General features: G+C 40.9%; 1 protein-coding gene across 5 annotated transcripts in view; it reads right to left on the bottom strand.

The window, feature by feature from the left end:
* Window positions 1–9721: 9721 nt before the first annotated feature.
* The window catches only part of NPNT (nephronectin), a 94362-nt gene continuing 85367 nt past the window's right edge, over window positions 9722–18716 (bottom strand). For all 5 annotated transcript variants that reach the window (XM_077278331.1, XM_077278356.1, XM_077278338.1 and 2 more), the window contains one exon: window positions 9722–15045. In XM_077278331.1, the coding sequence (XP_077134446.1) occupies window positions 14953–15045 (93 nt within the window). In that variant the 3' untranslated portion in view covers window positions 9722–14952. The remainder of the gene's footprint in view (window positions 15046–18716) is intronic.

Raw genomic sequence — 18716 nt, 5'->3', positions numbered from 1 at the left:
CCACAGACTCTTGGTTGTTTGCATGCAACAACTAAGGACTTGGACTTGAAAGACAGCTTTATAATAGACCAACACAGTATAATGTGCCCATAGCCCCCCAGCCCCACACACACAGTAAGATGTCATTTACAGTCCCCCCATAATATGATGCCCTTGCATACACAAAAACTCTACTGAATCAGCAATTACACTCTGCTGCATCAACACACACACTCTGCTGCATCAACACAACCCAGCTCTGCTACAACACACAGTTCTACATCATTACACAAATATACACAGCTCTGCTACACCAACACAGAGCTGCTACATCAACACGCATATACACTTAGGGTACCGTCTCACAGTGGCACTTTGGTCGCTACGACGGCACGATCAGTGACGCTCCAGCGTCGCTCCATTATCGCTCCAGCGTCGTAGACTGCGGTCACACTTCGCAATGCACGACGCTGGAGCGATAATTTCATGACGTATTTGCGATGTAGAAGCCGTTGGTTACTGTGCGCACATCGTATACAACCTTTGTTACACGATGCGATCATGCCGCCACAGCGGGACACTTGACGACGAAAGAAAGTTTCAAACGATCTGCTACGACGTACGATTCTCAGCGGGGTCCCTGATCGCAGTAGCGTGTCAGACACAGCGATATCGTATGGATATCGCTGGAACATCACGGATTGTGCCGTCGTAGCGACCAAAGTGCCACTGTGAGACAGTACCCTTAGCTCTGCTACATCAACAGACATACATAAAGACCCACATGATGTACTGTATACATACACACACAAAAATACACTATATGTACACATACACACAACCACCCCCTGGCTGTGTCCTGCTCCTCTTGCCCTAAGAATGTGACATGACCAAAAGGTCCTGGCAGGATCTTCAGTCTTAAATTAGACTAAATGGTGTAGGAAGGGTTTGAAGGTTCTATGTTCCATCATTTTATTCAACTGTATCTCTGTCCTGAGAACAGAGATACAGTTGAAGTTGTGACATACTGTGGAGACACAAGGATCAGTAGGTGCTCTTATCCACTGGTCTGACTGTCTTTAGAAAGACCAAATGGACCAGGGCTCATTCCCCATGGGCAGAACATTACTCATACAACACAGGGTGAGGGTATCAAACTCCTGTAAGACTTTATGGGATCACAAAAAGTCACAACAGTAAATTTCCAGCAAGTACACAAGATGGTGCAAAGTATAGTCTTGCCCTTCCGTTGGCTCACCAGGGATTAGAACCTCTGTGACTTTGACATCCAGAGCCAACTACTCCAACCAGTAGAACCCTACTTTTGGCGGGCACCCACTGAGAGTAGATAGTGGCAAGTTTAGGAAGTTGACTGAGCACAGCGAGTATAAGGCCCAGTGACTAGGGTTGAGCGAAACGGGTCGGCAATTTTCAGAAGTCGCCGACTTTTGGCAAAGTCGGGTTTCATGAAACCCGACCCGACCCCTGTGTGGGGTCGGCCATGAAGTCGGCGATCTTCTGAATCTGGAATCGGAATTCCGATACCGATTCCCGATATGTTTAAGATATCGGGAATTGATATCGGAATTCAGATTTAAGTGTAAAATAAAGAATTAAAATAAAAAATATCGCTATACTTACCCTCTGACGGGCCCTGGTACTAACCGGGAACCTTCCTTCCTTAGAATCAGCCTTCCAGGACCTTGCGGTGACGTCACGGTGACGTCGCGGCTTGTGATTGGTCGCGCGGCCGCCCATGTGACCGCTCGCGCGACCAATCACAAGCCGCGACGTCACCGTGACGTCACCGAAGGTCCTGGAAGGGCTCATTCTTAGGAAGGAAGGCTGCCGGAACGAAGCCGAGGGTGAGTATATTCCTATTAGGTATATACTCACCCTCGGACACGCCCTGCTTCTTTCCGGCAGCCTTCCTTCCTAAGAATCAGCCCTTCCAGGACCTTCGGTGACGTCACGGTGACGTCGCGGCTTGTGATTGGTCGCGCGACCACACTTAAATATGGATCCCAGGGCCTGAAGGAGAGTTTCCGCTCCTTCAGACCCTGGGAACCATTGGAAACCCAATGCACTGCATTGGGTTTCGAGTTTCGGCCGACCCCGACCCCGACTTTTTTATAGGATCGGCCGATTTCACTCGACCCGACTTTTGAAAAAGTCGGGTTTCGTGAAACCCGACCCGATCCTATAAAAGTAAAGGTTGCTCAACCCTACCAGTGACCTGATTACCTGGGTTCTCCAAATGACCTTGTGGGCTCAGTTATGGGCAATGGAGCAGATCTGTATTCCACCCATGGTTTCTGGGTTGATGTCCTGTAGAATCATCCCGATGATAGAGGAAGCACCTTTTTATATGCCACAGGATTGGGGAAAGGTGGAGGGAGGTAATCCCTCATTGCTTGACAATTAGGCTGCATATTTGTTCTCCAAGTTGTGCAGACTAGTACACCGCAATACGTATTTAGCAGACATTCCACAAATTAACATGCAAGGGTCAATGGACAGTCTCACATGAAACAATGGCTCATGTCCCTTGACCTTCTGAATAAAGGAACAGTATGTCTATCATACTTAAGTGTAATTCACCCTGGCTGTGGCCAGATTTACGCTGTGTTGTCACACATACCCAGAACAACCCAGAACAACAGGACAGCTCCCCAAATTTAGGACAATCCCACTGGATCTGAGACCATTAGAAACTATGTTTTTTTTATTATGTTTCAAAGTATTTACATTCAGCAAGTAAATGTTATTCTTTGCAAAATGAAAAGTCATACAATTTTCCAATACACGTTTTGTATCAATCTGCGTATTCAAAATGTCCGCTTGTCATTCCATACAGTACGACCTTTCATTGTTTACTTCCAAAGAAATCTTAGTCATGTGATAATCACACAAATGCACATCTCATTATACAACATGGCTCAGATAACGGTAGTTTAACTGTCCTGCTCCTGGTTTTAACCCCTTCTTGACATTGCAATTTTTCTTTTTTCCTCCCTTTTTTCCAAAAGCCATAACTTTTTTTATTTTTCCATCGACATAGTGGTTGGGAGGATGTTCACCTTATCTCCAGGGTGTGGTCTGGGGTTCAAATAGCTGGGCTTCAGATGCAGTCTTGGTTCAGCAGGACTGGAGAGATCTTCAGTGGTTTGTGTCCTGAGGAGTAAAGACTGAACCTGTGGTGCTGCAGAGCAGGCAGATACCTGCAAATGTATGGACTGTGTGCAGCATTTTTGCCTTCTTTGTTGCTTTCCCTGTTTTTGCCTGAAGGGCTGTGTTTTACTTTCCCCTTCTTGTTGGTTTATGCCGCCATATAATAAACCATCCGAAGATTTAGAGCCAGTGTTCCTGTTTTCAACCTTCATATACCGCTGAGCTAGTTGAACTGCCACAGTAGTAATAAAAAATTGGGAAATTAAAAAAAAACAACTTCTGTTGCAATTTTTTGAGACCCGTAACATTTTCATTTTTTGGGATATGTAGCTGTGTGTTAGCTTATTTTTTGCTCCCTGAGCTAACGTTTTTACTGGTACAAATTTGGGTAGATATGAAGCTTTGATCGCCTCTTATAACATCTTATTGCAATGTTGCAGCGTCCAAAGAAACGTAATTCTGGAGTTTTGTTTCTTTCTTGTTAAGCCATTTACCAATTGAATAAATTTATTTTATATTTAATAGATCAGAATTTTTTGAACGCATCAATATATTTTATTATTAATGAGGCAAAAGGGGGTGATTTGAGTATTGATGAGCCCTACTATGTATAGTTAAAGTGACAATCTCTTATGAACCCCAGCTACAAACTGGCTTTCACAGGTGTATCATAATGACAGGCATGGGGTTCATCATCAGCATGTATGTCATATGTCGTGAGGAGGTTAAATACAAAAACCCATATCGGATTGTTCACTGTGCATAGACTTAAAAAATTAGTTAACGTTAATAGTTTAAATATTTAACTTTTTATAGGGTATACTGTAATGTAAAAGCTGTCGCCGCTGAGCCTGCAGCAGACAGTCCATTAGTAGAGATATAAATACAGATATGCAGATTCCATTAAAAACGTACTGCACCATATGGAGTATTGTATATCATAATATAGCACAGATTAACTTAAAATTTGGATTTTGGGGTCAAACAACCTCTTTAACACTAGGACTACCAGACTGTTCACCCCCCTAGAACTACCGAATGGAGTCATTTTGACTCCTGGCTTGTTTTCGTTTATTTTTAGCTTAGTTTTTGCTCCTGTTATTGTTGTAACTTTAATTTTATAATTTTTGTTTATTATTACTGTATTACATTTGTGGTTTTTAATGATAATTATATTTTTTCTTATGTGTTTTTATTGCGAGATCCGACAGCAGTGCTTTGAAATTTTTTTTTCTGATTTTCATATTTTTCTACAAGAAATAGCAAAAGTAAACTAAATAAAACAAAAGCAATCATCGTGATAAATGCAATTGTATATGCTTGAAACAATCTGATTTCAAACTGAGAATTGACTTATTTTGTAAGTTTCGAAAGTACACACATAGAAACAACAACAAACTTTTGAAGGTGAGTTGACATAAAATGCGGTAAATACAAATATGTAAATTCAAAAGAGACAGTAAACTTCTTACTAAAAAGTACGTCGTAAGGATTGACATACTACATTTGTCTAAGTTGTTTCACAGTTCAGACATCGTCGTTCGTTTACGGCCGTACATTGCCCACACAAGGATTTACGGCAAGTCATACAACTTCCAACTGATCTATTCTTTTTGCATTTTTGTTTTACCTGGCAAAATTTTGTTTGCAGCATCCCATCAGAATTTGTGACTTTGGACATGCCACGCTTTCGCCTAGATCTAACGTAAGGACCACCCAACTCTGTAACGAGCTTTTGCAAAAACGCCTTGCGTGAAATGTTTTCAGAGGTCATCTCCTTGCATACTATCAAAGCATTTATACCTGCTAAGTCGGGGGTATTTCCAAATGAGTGAACAGGCCATCTCCGAGTACATGTTCTTGTGGTGTATTTGCGTGCCATTTGATCTACGACATCTACTCCATATTTAGTTTCATTATAAAACTTTATGGTTTCAGGAGATTCCGAAGCAAGGTTGATATCGGGATGGATGGAACTCAAAATTATAACATTCTTGCTTGATTTACCTTAATTCACGGTAAGTGTAAAATCATCATTGTTTATAAAAACTTCAATGTTGTACAAGTTTTTCTTCATTGATTTGATCTCTTTAGGCACTTCTCATCTTTTCTTATTTATCGTTCCCACGATGGTCGTTCCCTGGCTTTTTAGTTGTTTAGCAAGTTTGACTGACGTAAAATAGTTATCTGTGGTAACATTTCTTCCTTTTTTCAAAAACGGCTGCATTAGTTTCATGACTACGTGGTCTGCTAAACGATCATCAGCACGGCGTGAATCGTCTTTTCCAAGATAAGGGAAGCCATTTGCAAGATATTTGCTATCCTTGTCTCAGCTAGCAATATTTATGGCCGTATTTGTCTGGCTTGGAAGGAATACACTGAGTGAAAGGACACCTAGTTTTGCTGGGGAAAAGTTGTTCATCACCAGTAATGTACGGGCTAGGTTTGTAAGAAGCAATGCAATTATCAATTAATCTATCCCACACTATAGAAAAGAGAGCAAACTTGTCAGTTTTGAGTCGCTGGGATCGACTGGACTTCTCATCATATCTTAGGTAGTGCAACATTTCTACAAAACGGTTCATAGACAATGTTTTTTTACAAAATGGTATTCCCCAGTCATTTGACCAAATACTGGAAAGAGTGATTGCTCTTGCCTGATATTTCATGAGTGTAAAATGCTTCTGCAATTGTACATCTCTTTATGTGAGTCAAGATGAACGAATCGAAAAATAATCGCCATGCACTCAAAGGACTATCACTAATTACATTCCTTCTCTCATATCTTGTAGGGCCAGGCACTTCTCTAAGTATCTTTTGGTTTGCACACCTACCAGGTAAGTGTTCTCCAATCTCAAGAGGTTTCTGTTATGTTTGGCTGGTGGTTAGGAGCACTAGAAATGACCAGATGAGCAAACTAGCAATACGGGACGAGCTCTGGGAAGTGGGAGCTCTGCTGACCGCAACCCCTAATCCTATCACAACAACTAGAAATAGCCGTGGAGCGTTCCTGACTCTGCCTAGATGCCTCTTCACAGCCTAAGAGCTAACTACCCCTAAAGATAGAAAATACAGCCTACCTTGCCTCGGAGAAATTCCCCAAAGAAATAGGCAGCCCCCACATATATTAACTGTGAGTTAAGATGGAAGTCACAAACACAGGAATGAAATAGATTTCAGCATAGGAGGCCAGACTAACTAAACAGACAGAGGATAGAAAAGGTATCTTTGCGGTCAGCATAAAAAACTAACAAAAAACCACGCAGAGTGTGCAAAAGAAACCACCGCACCGACTCACGGCGCGGTGGTGCCACTCTGCATCCCAGAGCTTCCAGCTAACAAGATTAAATCATAATAGCAAGCTGGACAAAAACACAGTGGAAACAAATAAGCTAGCAGGAACTTAGCTTTTGCTGAAATAGACAGGTCATCTGAAAGATCCAAGAGAACTGAACCAGTACTAGGACATTGACAGCTGGCATCAAGTAACGATCTGAGTGGAGTTAAATAGAGCAGCCAGCCAAGACCTGAACGAGATCAGCTGGAGAAGGAATCTCATAACCAGCAGCTCCACTCACAGCCACCAGAGGGAGTCCATGAACAGAACTTGCCGAAGTACCATTCATAACCACAGGAGGGAGCTCGAGAACAGAATTCACAACAGGTTTCCATCTAATTCCATCGACTGAAAGAAGCATTCCTGGAGATTCATCAATGTCTTCTGTGGTGTTGGTTGCTGCATCACCTTCGCCGCCGCCATCTGTTGAGGATACATTTTTGCGACGTTTTGCAGATTGTTTTTGTCCACGACCTGGAGGATGGTCGTGAGGGAACGTCTGAAGAAATCAGCCAAGATATCAGAAAGAGAATTGTGGACTTGCACAAGTCTGGCTCATCTGTGGGTACAATTTCAAAATACCTGAAGGTGCCTCGTTCATGTGCACAAACAATTATATGCAAGTACAAACAAGATGGGAATGTCCAGCCATCATACCGCTCAGGAAGGAGATGAGTTCTTTATCCCAGAGATGAATGTGCTTTGGTCCAACATGTCCATATCAACCCAAGGACAAAAGCAAAAGACCTTGTGAAGATGATGGTGGAAGCTGGTAAGATTGTGTCAATATCCACAGTGAAATGAGTACTGTATCCACATGGGCTGAAAGTCCACTCTGCCAGAAAGAAGTCATTACTCCCAAAGAAACATAAAAAAAGCCAGATTAATGTTTGCAAATGCACACAGGAACAAAGACCATCATTTTTGGAGACATGTCTTGTGGTCTGATGAAACTAAAATTGGACTTTTGGGGCATAATGACCATCATTACATTTGGAGGTAAAAGGGAGAAGCTTGAAAGCCTGAGAACACCATCCTAACTGTGAAACCCAGGGGTGGCAGCATCATGTTGTGGGGTTGTTTTGCTGCAGGAGGGACTGGTGCACTTCATAAAGTAGATGGCATCATGAGAAAAGAAGATTATGTGGCAATACTGAAGTAACATCTCAAGACATCAGCTAAAGCTTGGGCAGAAATGGGTCTTCCAAATGGACAATGACACGAAACATACTGCCAAAATGGTAACAAAGTAGCTTAAAGGGACTCTGTCACCTGAATTTGGAGGGAACAATTTTCAGCCATAAGGGTGGGGTTTTTGGGTGTTTGATTCACCCTTTCCTTACCCGCTGGCTGCATGCTGGCTGCAATATTAGATTGAAGTTCATTCTCTGTCCTCCGTAGTACATGCCTGCACAAGGCAATCTTGCCTTGTGCAGGCGTGTACTATAGAGGACAGAGAATGAACTTCAATCCAATATTGCAGCCAGCGGGTAAGGAAACGGTGAATCAAACACCCGAAAACCCCGCCTCTATGGCTGAAAATTGTTCCCTCCAAATTCAGGTGACAGAGTCCCTTTAAGGATAACAAAGTCAATATAGTGTATGTAAATTTCTGGTTTCAACTGTACGTCTAAGATGGCCTTCCCGTTTGCTACGTTCTCCGGCGATGAGCTCGCAACTGTTCCAGCACATGTCAGCTGAATCTCTGACAGCGGCATTTAACATGATCGCACTGGAAGCACATCACTAATACCAGATATCAGCGCCTGCGTCACATGACCAAAGCTCGCCCATGGTTTGGCATGACAACCCGGGGTCTGCTGGAGACCACTGTGATTGGCAATGCCGGATTGCTATGAGTGGAGCTCAGCGGTAGGGTCTCATAGCAAGTGAGCATTTCTGCTACATAGAGCAGGGCTGTATACCATATTTGGTATCGCCGCGTTCAGAATTGCCCAGTCTATCAATATATAAAAAGAATTAATCTAATCTGTAAATGGCGTAATGAGAAAAAAAATCAAAAAGCCAGAATTACGTTTTCTTTGGTCGCCGCAAAATTAATTTCTTTTTTTAAACTTTGGTTTTTTTTTCACCACTTAAATGAAAAAGCACCTATACATGTTTGGTATCTACAAACTCATAATAACCTTTAGAATCAGTATACAGTATTGAGCATCATGTGTGGCCATTATACTGTTTTGAGCATCATGTGTGGCCATTATACAGTATTAAGCCTCATGTGTGCCCATTATACAGTATTGAGCATCATATGTGGCCATTATACAGTATGGAGCATCATGTGTGGCCATTATACAGTATTGAGCTTCACGTGTGGCCATTATACAATATGGATCATGTGTGCCATTATACAGTATGGAGCATCATGTGTGGCCATTATACAGTGTTGAGCATCATGTGTGGCCATTATACAGTATTGAGCATCATGTGGGGCCATTATACAGTATGGAGCATCATGTGTGGCCATTATACAGTATGGAGCACTGTGTGGCCATTATACAGTATGGAGCATCATGTGTGACCATTATACAGTATTGAGCATCATGTGGGGCCATTATACAGTATGGAGCATCAAGTGTGGCCATTATACAGTATGGAGCACTGTGTGGCCATTATACAGTATTGAGCATCATGTGTGGCCATTATACAATATTGAGCATCATGTGTGGCTATATTTTTTGTTTATAATTATTATTTATGAAAAAGTGTGATCAGCAGTGCTAAATGGGTGTATTTGGGATGTGAATATGGGTGTATCTAGTTGTGAAATGGGTGTGGTCAGAGGTGTGGCCTAAAAATTTACTTTTGTCATTTGCATGTCATTAACATGGCTATTGATTCTGTGATTTCCATAATTCCATGACTTTTCCTTCTTGGTGTTGCAATGTTATCTAGCAGTTTGTAAGCTGAAACTTTTTGGAATAATGTTAAAAAAAAAACAATTTCCTAGTACCCCACTTTCTATAAAACTAGTCCTGTATTCAGCTGACCCATATCAAAATATCACTAAAAAGGAAAAATTAGGATGCAAATCACATACATATCAAATGACTGGGGCTGTGCTTGTGAAGCTGCCAAAATCTGTGTGTGGCCCCAGTCTTTACATTATTATTATTATTACCAAATTGCACTTTAGGGTAACCCAAGTTTGTCAGACAAATAAAACATATTCCAACAACACATATTCAAAATTCCAGAAAAACCCACAAGAAAATATGACTTGTGAAAATGACTTTTATTACAAGTTTGGGCTATACAAATATGTCTCTTTATTGAATCCTTGTGGTGCATAACTTTGAACCCGGAATGTCAGATGACTAAAAAACACAAATGTATTCAATATTGAAAAAGAAGTTAAAAAAAAGAAACATTGTAAAAATTTAATATCGGGCAGCAGTGACTGTCACGACACAGATCAGTAATAAATAGGATACAAATTAAATGATTAAAGTTTGTCAGGTGTGTAAAATTGAATTGGCTGCTTACGCCTTGTAGAAACCTGGGCGGGACAAGAAATTTTTTGTCTTGAATGCTTCCATCTTAGATCCTGGAGGTTCTTAGGCTTATATACAGTGGGGAAAATAAGTATTTGAAACACTGCTGATTTTGCAAGTGTCCCCACTTACAAAGAATGGAGAGGTCTGTAATATTTATCGTAGGTACACTTCAACTGTGAGAGACAGAATCTAAAAAAAAAAATTAGAAAATCACATAGTATGATTTTTAAATAATTAAATTGCATTCTATTGCTTGAAATAAGTATTTTATAACCTACCAACCAGCAAAAATTCTGTCTCTACACAGACCTGTTCATTTTTCTTTAAGAAGCCTTCTACTCTGCACTCATTAACTGAAATAATTGCACCTGTTTGAACTCGTTACCTGTATAAAAGACACTTAGCCACACACTCAATCACACTCCAACCTCTCCACCATGGTCAAGACCAATAAGCTGTCTAAGGGTATGTGTCCACGTTCAGGATTGCATCAGGATTTGGTCAGGATTTTTCATCAGTATTTGTAAGCCAAAACCAGGAGTGGAACAATTAGAAGAAAAGTATAATAGAAACATATGCACAACTTCTGCATTTATCACCCAATCCTGGTTTTAGCTTACAAATACTGATGAAAAATCCTGACCAAATCCTGATGCAATCCTGAACGTGGACACATACCCTTAGGATACCAGGGACACAATTATAGAGTTGCACAGGGCTAGGATGGGTTACTGGACAATAAGGAAGCAGCTTGGTGAGAAGGTAACAACTGTTAGAGCAATTATTTGAAAATGGAAGAAACACAAGATGTCTGTCAATCTTCCTTGATCTGGGGCTTCATGCACGATCTCACCTCGTGGGGTAAGGATGATTGTGAGAAAGGTCAGGAATCAGCCCAGAACTACACGGGAGGACCTGGTCAATGGCCTAAATAAAGCTGGGACCATAGTCTCAAACATTACTGTTAGTAATACAGTAAGTCATCAAGGATTAAAATCCTGCAGGGCACACAAGTTCCCCTGCTCACATCAGCACATGTCAAGGCCTGTTTGAAGTGCATCAATGACCATCTGGATGATCCAGAGGAGAATGGGAGAAGGTCAAGTGATCAGATGAGACAAAAATAGAACTTTTGTATCAACTCCATTCAACGTGTTTGGAGGAAAAAAGAAGAATGAGTACCAGCATACCTTGGGGGTGCTTTTCTGGAAAGGGGTCAGGACAACTATACCGTATTGAAGAGAGGATAGATTGGGTCATATCGCGAGATCCTTCCCTCAGTAAGAGTATTGAAGATAGGTCTTGCCTGGGTCTTCCGGCATGACAATGACCCGAAACAAATAGCCAGAGCAACTAAGGAGTGGCTCCGTAAGAAGCATTTAAAGGTCCTCAAGTAGCCAGTCTCCAGACCTCAACCCAACAGAAAATCTTTGGAGGGAGCTGAAACTCAATGTTTCCCCACAACAGTCCTGAAACCTGAAAGATCTGGAGAAGATCTGTTTGGAGGAGTGGGCCAAAATCCCTGCTGCAGTGTGTGCAAACTTGGTCAAGAACTACAGGAAACGTCTGACCTCTACAATTGCAAACAAAGGTTTCTGCACCAAATATTAAGTTCTGTTTTTCTACTGTATCAAATACTTATTTCATGCAATAAAATGCAAATTAATTATGTAAAAATCATACAATGTGATTTTCAGGATTTTATTTTAGATTCTGTCTCTCACCATTCTTTGTAGGTGGGAAAATGTGCAAAATCAGCAGTGTATCGAATACTTATTTTCCACACTGTACATGGCAATGCCATTTTTCCTGGACCCTTTATATTTGGACATTCTGTGGCTACAGTCTCGATTTACGCTCCCACAGGCATTAGTAAAGGACCATATTTCCATTAGAAGAAATGCTTCTAGGGTGCAATACCTCGACAGTTTGCCATATACATTGTAGAGCATTCATAAAATCCCATGGAGGTACAGTATGTGTCAGTAGCAAGCTATTGATGCCATATTTGGGATTTCAGAAGTAGGGTCCACTGCTGCAAATTGCCCCATCACCATCAGAAACACTTGAAGTGATGTGAACAAAGCCTAATGGTAATTGTTTCTCAGCATATGCCGGGAATGATGATATGTTCTGATATATGGGGAAGGCTAATTCCTTTTGGGGGATGGAATTCTGTAATGGACGGCATGAGACACATTAGAATTTTCATTCATTCATCCGAACAGTATTTAGGCTTTATTCACACGTGAATATTTCTGAACAATATGCCATCAGTGTTTGTATGCCAAAACCAGAAGTGTCTACAAAACACAGAACAGATGTCAATCTTTTAACTATAGTCTTTCTCTGTAAGTTCCACTTCTAGTTTTGACTTACAAACACTGATGAAAAATACTGACCAAATACTGGCATGTGAATAAGCCCTTACATGTATAGATTAATGTTCAAATATTTCTATATTGCAAGTATAATGAGGGGACATCCTCTATGTCCAGAGGATGACAGTTTTGACCATCATTACAGATGAGGGTTCTTTACTGTTAGAGCTGTAAGACTATGGATCTGACTAGGAAACAGTGCAGTAATGGTTAATTCAGTGGACAAGTTCAAGAACGGTCCGTGTGCTTTTGTTGAATTGTATACCACAAGTAATAGGTTCTTGATTTTTCGGGATTCGTAGATGATCCAATGATTTATTGTAATTGCCATAATTGTAGGTGGAAGGATTCTCTCCCACCTAATGTAGAGCAATAGGCATCCACCACACTGACGCTTCGACCTTTTCAGGATCAAATAGAAATACTAAAAAAGGAAATCGGGGAGAGAAGAGCATTTCCATGTGTGATATTGTGTGATATAGGTAGAATGAAAAATTAAGCACTCCCTTGATAAGCTATGCAACCGAAAATGCATTTGTTTAACCTGTTAACATTTTTTATTTTATTGTTTTTGTAACTCGCCAGCAATAAAAGTGGGTTTAATCAGATGGCACCGTTGGACTTCTTATTTTCCTAGCTACTACCCTTTCTCAGGATCAACACTGTAAGATTGTGGGCAAGATTTCTATATTTTTGCAACCTTAGTATCTATGTAACTATACTGCTACAATGTTAAAATCCCTTTATTTTTGAGCAGAGTACCTTGATGATAAGCTGATCACAGTGTGCTGTGCTGCTGAGATGTCATCTATAGTAGAATCCAACAGTAGCTGTGAGGGCCCCTTCACATTGTGTTTTCTTTCCTATATTCAGTGGCAGTCAGGGCTTACATCCAAATCCTCCAGCAAAATGGGCTTCTGAAGTTTGCACCAATGGGACTTTACCTATAATGATGCAGACGGAGTCCCCGTGTGCTACGAGGTACATCATTTTTGGCTGTATACACTCATTTGAGATGGGCACTAAGATGTAGTCTACTTCTTCCAATAGGCGTATATGACTAAATCCCTCTCTGCGGGGCAGTTTGGATGTAAGCCCTGACGGGCCACTCAATGTAGCAAAAACTCAATGTGAAAGGGCCCTTGCATGCAGCACCACCACGGGTGAAGTGAAGATTGACATTGCAACCAATGACTTGTTGATGGACAGAGTGAGAGATGTACCTTCAGGTTTGCATAGATGAAAGTCCTTATGAGGGAGCCAACTATTTTGACAGAGGATAACCTAAAACATTATTTGAAAATAATTTTCTAAAACAGTCAAACACTTTCGTAGTATTTATAGTGCAGCAGTATTACTATGAGAGCGTCATCCACTTGATTTAATGATCTACCTGAATGTGAAAAATGCAATTGGAAAAAAATCATTGTTTCCTAGGATTATTTTAGACACAATTACTACTACAAACGTAGGCTAGTAACTGGAAAAAACACAAGTTCTGTAATGTGGAGCAAAAACATTTACTCCTCACGTGTTAGAAAAATTGAGAAAATTGTTCTTGGTCAGATAAATTAATACCACTGCCCCAGGAAATAGTGGGACAATAATAACTGGTCCTTAAGGTTTTACCAGGATTTAAAATATAGATTTTTTTTATAATAAACCATTAGAAGTGCTGCACTCCCTTTTCCTAATTATAGTATAATAATAGTCAGTTGGACTTGCACCCACAGTGACATGGTCAGAATCTTCCTATGTCATACCCACGCGGTGAGACTCAAGATTAGCTTTCTATATAATGAAATAAGCAATTAATCTCCATTAACGATGGAGTTCAATATCTTCTTACATTGAAAACCCAATAGAAAAAAACAATACATCACTGACCCAGCATTATATATAATATAAAAATATTATTTAAACACTTTTTGTAGGTAAAAATGTACATATATATATATCATGCTAAAAGAACAATTCTAATATATTTACTTTTCACATAAACTTCAACATGTTTTATGTGGCCAACAAAGCCTAAAAATAAGCACCATTTGTGTTCTTTATAAAGACTTGGGGATCTGACTAGGTGTTTGACCTTAAGAGCTATTCAACATAATTAAATAAGATGCCATAGCCATTATATTAGTTGTGGAGTGCTAATCTTCTGATAAATACATAGGTACACAAGACATTTACAAAGCCTTCAGCTCCACTGTTAGCAGAGTTTGACTTGGCAAAAGTGATTTAACGTCTTCTCAGCCTTCAGAAGCTCGGGCACACACGTATTTCAAGAATTAACTCTGCGCCAGACCAGACATGCTCCTTTTCATTTTCTTCAAGTCTTTTTCTCAAATAAAGTTCTTTGGCAACATATAAACAGTTTTAAGAAGCAAGAAATATTGTCTGGAAACAGATTTCTGGGAGAAAGTCCTGCTGCCCGTTGTCATCTTATGAGGAGAGAACGCGGGGGTTCTTGGTTCTTCATTTCTGTGAATTTGATTTCTTGAAGTCCCACAACAAGCTTTTCGTGCCCCTCTTGCATGGTGGGTTGTCACATACTTTAGCTACAGTTTTACGCTTCAGCACAGTTCCCCTTTTTCAAGCTGACATCATCAAGTCCAACTTGTCCTGATCCATCTTTCCCTCGTTCTGCTTTAAGGATAATCTATGAAAGAAAAAAAATCAGACAGAAGGCCAACAAAGAGCAATAAGCAGATGTAGCTGTAGATTCAAACTACACAGGACACACATGGATCAGCATAGGAGCTGTATACACATAGGGTAGAATTACTTTACATGCACTGGACCAATTCAAATATCTGTAGCAAAGGAGCACATAGTCTTTAGCTATGATTGTAAGCCATAAGATCTCTCTTCAGGGATTCTACAGAAAAAGGCTCCTGGAAGAAGCACTGGTGTGAAACATGGTAGACAATTCTTGAACTGCACTGCACGGTAATAATCTTCTAGTTAATAAGCAGTGCAAAAATTATAGTTTTAAGACAACGTGAGGATAACTAGAAAGAGCCACAATGTAAAAACAGTGGTGCAAACCCTAAGGCTGTGGTGGTCTAGGCAGTCAGATTCCCACCAGTCATAAAGTGATGCAATATCCTAATACTTGTAAATAAGGGAAAACATTTTGGTTGTTTTCTCTTAAGCAAAGTTATGTTTGGTAGATTGAATGATACAGGCACCAACTGTTGACTATTACCCATCTGATTTGCTATTGTTATATTTTTACTCAACTTTATTATAAACAGTTGTGGCCAAAAGTATTGACACCCCTGCAATTCTGTCAGATAATACTCAGTTTCTTCCTGACAATGATTGCAAACACAAATTCTTTATTATCTTCATTTAATTTGTCTTGAAAACACACAAAAAGAATTGTCCTAAAGCCAAATTGGATGTAATTCCACACCAAACATAAAAAGGGGGTGGACAAAAGTATTGGCACTGTTCGAAAAATCATGTGATGCTTCTCTAATTTGTGTAATTAACAGCACCTGTAACTTACCTGTGGCACCTAACAGGTGTTGGCAATAACTAAATCACACTTGCAGCCACTTGACATGGATTAACCCTTTCACGACATGCGCCGTACTATTACTGCGCATGTCGTGTCTCCCCCTTTGATGCAGGGCTCCGGCGCTGAGCCCACATCAAAGTCGCGACATGTCAGCTGTTTTGTACAGCTGACATGTGCGCGCAATAGCGGCGGGTGAAATCGCTATTCACCTGCCGCTGTTAACCTGTTAAATGCCGCTGTCAAACGCTGACAGCGGCATTTAACTACCGCTTCCAGCCGTGCGGCCGGAAATGAGCGCATCGCCGACCCCTGTCACATGATCGGGGGTCGGCGATGTGTCAGGACAGTAACCATAGAGATCCTTGAGACCGCTATGGTTACTGATGCCGGCCTGCTGTGAGCGCCCCCCTGTGGTCGGCGCTCACAGCACACCTGCAATTCAGATGATCGCTGCTATGTAGCTGAGCCAATCGAGTTGTGCCAGCTTCTAGCCTCCCATGGAGGCTATTGAATTATGGCACAAGTAAAAAAAAAATGTTTTTAAAAATATGAAAAAAATATAAAAAATATAAAAGTTTAAAACACCCCCCTTTCGCCCCATCCTAAATAAAACAATAAAAAAAATCAAACCTACACGTATTTTGTATCGCCGCGTTCAGAATCGCCCGATCTATCAATAAAAAAAAGCATTAACCTGATTGCTAAACAGCGTAGCGAAAAAAAAATTGGAAAGGCCAGAATTACGTTTTTTTGGTCGCCGCGACATTGCATTAAAATGCAATAACGGGCGATCAAAAGAATGTATCTGCACAAAAGTGATATTATTAAAAACGTCAGCTCGGCACGCAAAAAATAAGCCCTCACCCGACCCCAGATCACGAAAAATGGAGACGCTTCGGATATCGGAAAATGGCACTTTTTTTTTTTTTTTTAGCAAAGTTTTGAATTTTTTTTCACCACTTGGATAAAAAATAACCTAGACACGTTAGGTGTGTATGAACTCATAATGACCTAGAGAATCACAATGGCAGGTTAGTTTTAGCATTTAGTGAACCTAGCAAAAAAGCCAAACAAAAAACAAGTGTGGGATTGCACTTTTTTTGCAATTTCACCGCACTTGGAATTTTTTTCCCGTTTTCTAGTAAAAGACATGGTAAAACCAATGGTGTCGTTCAAAAGTACAACTTGTCCCGCAAAAAATAAGCCCTCACATGACCATATTGACGGAAAAATTAAAAAGTTATGGCTCTGGGAAGGAGGGAAGTGAAAAACCAAAACGCAAAAACTAAAAAGGGCCGCGACTTGAAGGGGTTAAAGTTGACTCAACCTCTGTCCTGTGTCCTTGTGTGTATCACATTGAGCATGGAGAAAAGAAAGAAGACCAAAGAACTGTCTGAGGACTTGAGAAACCAAATTGTGAGGAAGCATGAGCAATCTCAAGGCTACAAGTCCATCTCCAAAGACCTGAATGTTCCTGTGTCTACCGTGCGCAGTGTCATCAAGAAGTTTAAAGCCCATGGCACTGTGGCTAACCTCCCTAGATGTGGACGAAAAAGAAATATTGACAAGAGATTTCAACGCAAGATTGTGCGGATGTTGGATAAAGAACCTCAACTAACATCCAAACAAGTTCAAGCTGCCCTGCAGTCCGAGGGTACAACAGTGTCAACCTGTACTATCCGTCGGCGTCTGAATGAAAAGGGACTGTATGGTAGGAGACCCAGGAAGACCCCACTTCTTACCCCGAGACATAAAAAGCCAGGCTGGAGTTTGCCAAAACTTACCTGAAAAAGCCTAAAACGTTTTGGAAGAATGTTCTCTGGTCAGATGAGACAAAAGTAGAGCTTTTTGGGCAAAGGCATCAACATAGAGTTTACAGGAGAAAAAAAGAGGCATTCAAAGAAAAGAACACAGTCCCTACAGTCAAACATGGCGGAGGTTCCCTTATGTTTTGGGGCTGCTTTGCTGCCTCTGGCACTGGACTGCTTGACCGTGTGCATGTCATTATGAAGTCTGAAGACTACCAACAAATTTTGCAGCATAATGTAGGGCCCAGTGTGAGAAAGCTGGGTCTCCCTCAGAGGTCATGGGTCTTCCAGCAGGACAATGACCCAAAACACACTTCAAAAAGCACTAGAAAATGGTTTGAGAGAAAGCACTGGAGACTTCTAAGGTGGCCAGCAATGAGTCCAAACCTGAATCCCATAGAACACCTGTGGAGAGATCTAAAAATGGCAGTTTGGAGAAGGCACCCTTCAAATATCAGGGACTTGGAGCAGTCTGCCAAAGAAGAATGGTCTAAAATTCCAGCAGAGCATTGTAAGAAACTCATTGATGGTTACCGGAAGCGGTTGGTCGCAGTTATTTTTGCTAAAGGTTGTGCAACCAAGTATTAGGGCTCTTTTCCATTTGCGAGAAACACGTCTGTGTCTCGCATGTGAAAACCAAGCTCTGGCGCCAGCACTCCAGAGCGGAGCGTGCAGCTCCATGTGTTGCTATGCGGCCGAACGCTCTGCTCTGGAGTGTCGGCGCCAGAGCTTGGTTTTCACCTGCAAGACACGGACGTGTTTCTCGCAAATGGAAAAGAGCCCTTAGGCTGAGGGTGCCAATACTTTTGTCTGGCCCATTTTTGGAGTTTTGTGTGAAATGATCAATGTTTTGCTTTTTGCTTTATTCTCTTTTGTGTTTTTTTCATTTAAGACAAATTAAATGAAGATAACAATACCAAAGTATTTGTGATTGCAATCATTTAATCATTTTCAGGAAGAAACTGAGTATTATCTGACAGAATTGCAGGGGTGTCA

This window comes from Ranitomeya variabilis, chromosome 1, assembly GCF_051348905.1.
Source record: "Ranitomeya variabilis isolate aRanVar5 chromosome 1, aRanVar5.hap1, whole genome shotgun sequence".
NCBI classification, from domain to species: domain Eukaryota; kingdom Metazoa; phylum Chordata; class Amphibia; order Anura; family Dendrobatidae; genus Ranitomeya; species Ranitomeya variabilis.
The sequence above is the reverse complement of the archived record's forward strand: the minus strand, read 5'-3'. Positions and strand labels throughout refer to the sequence as shown.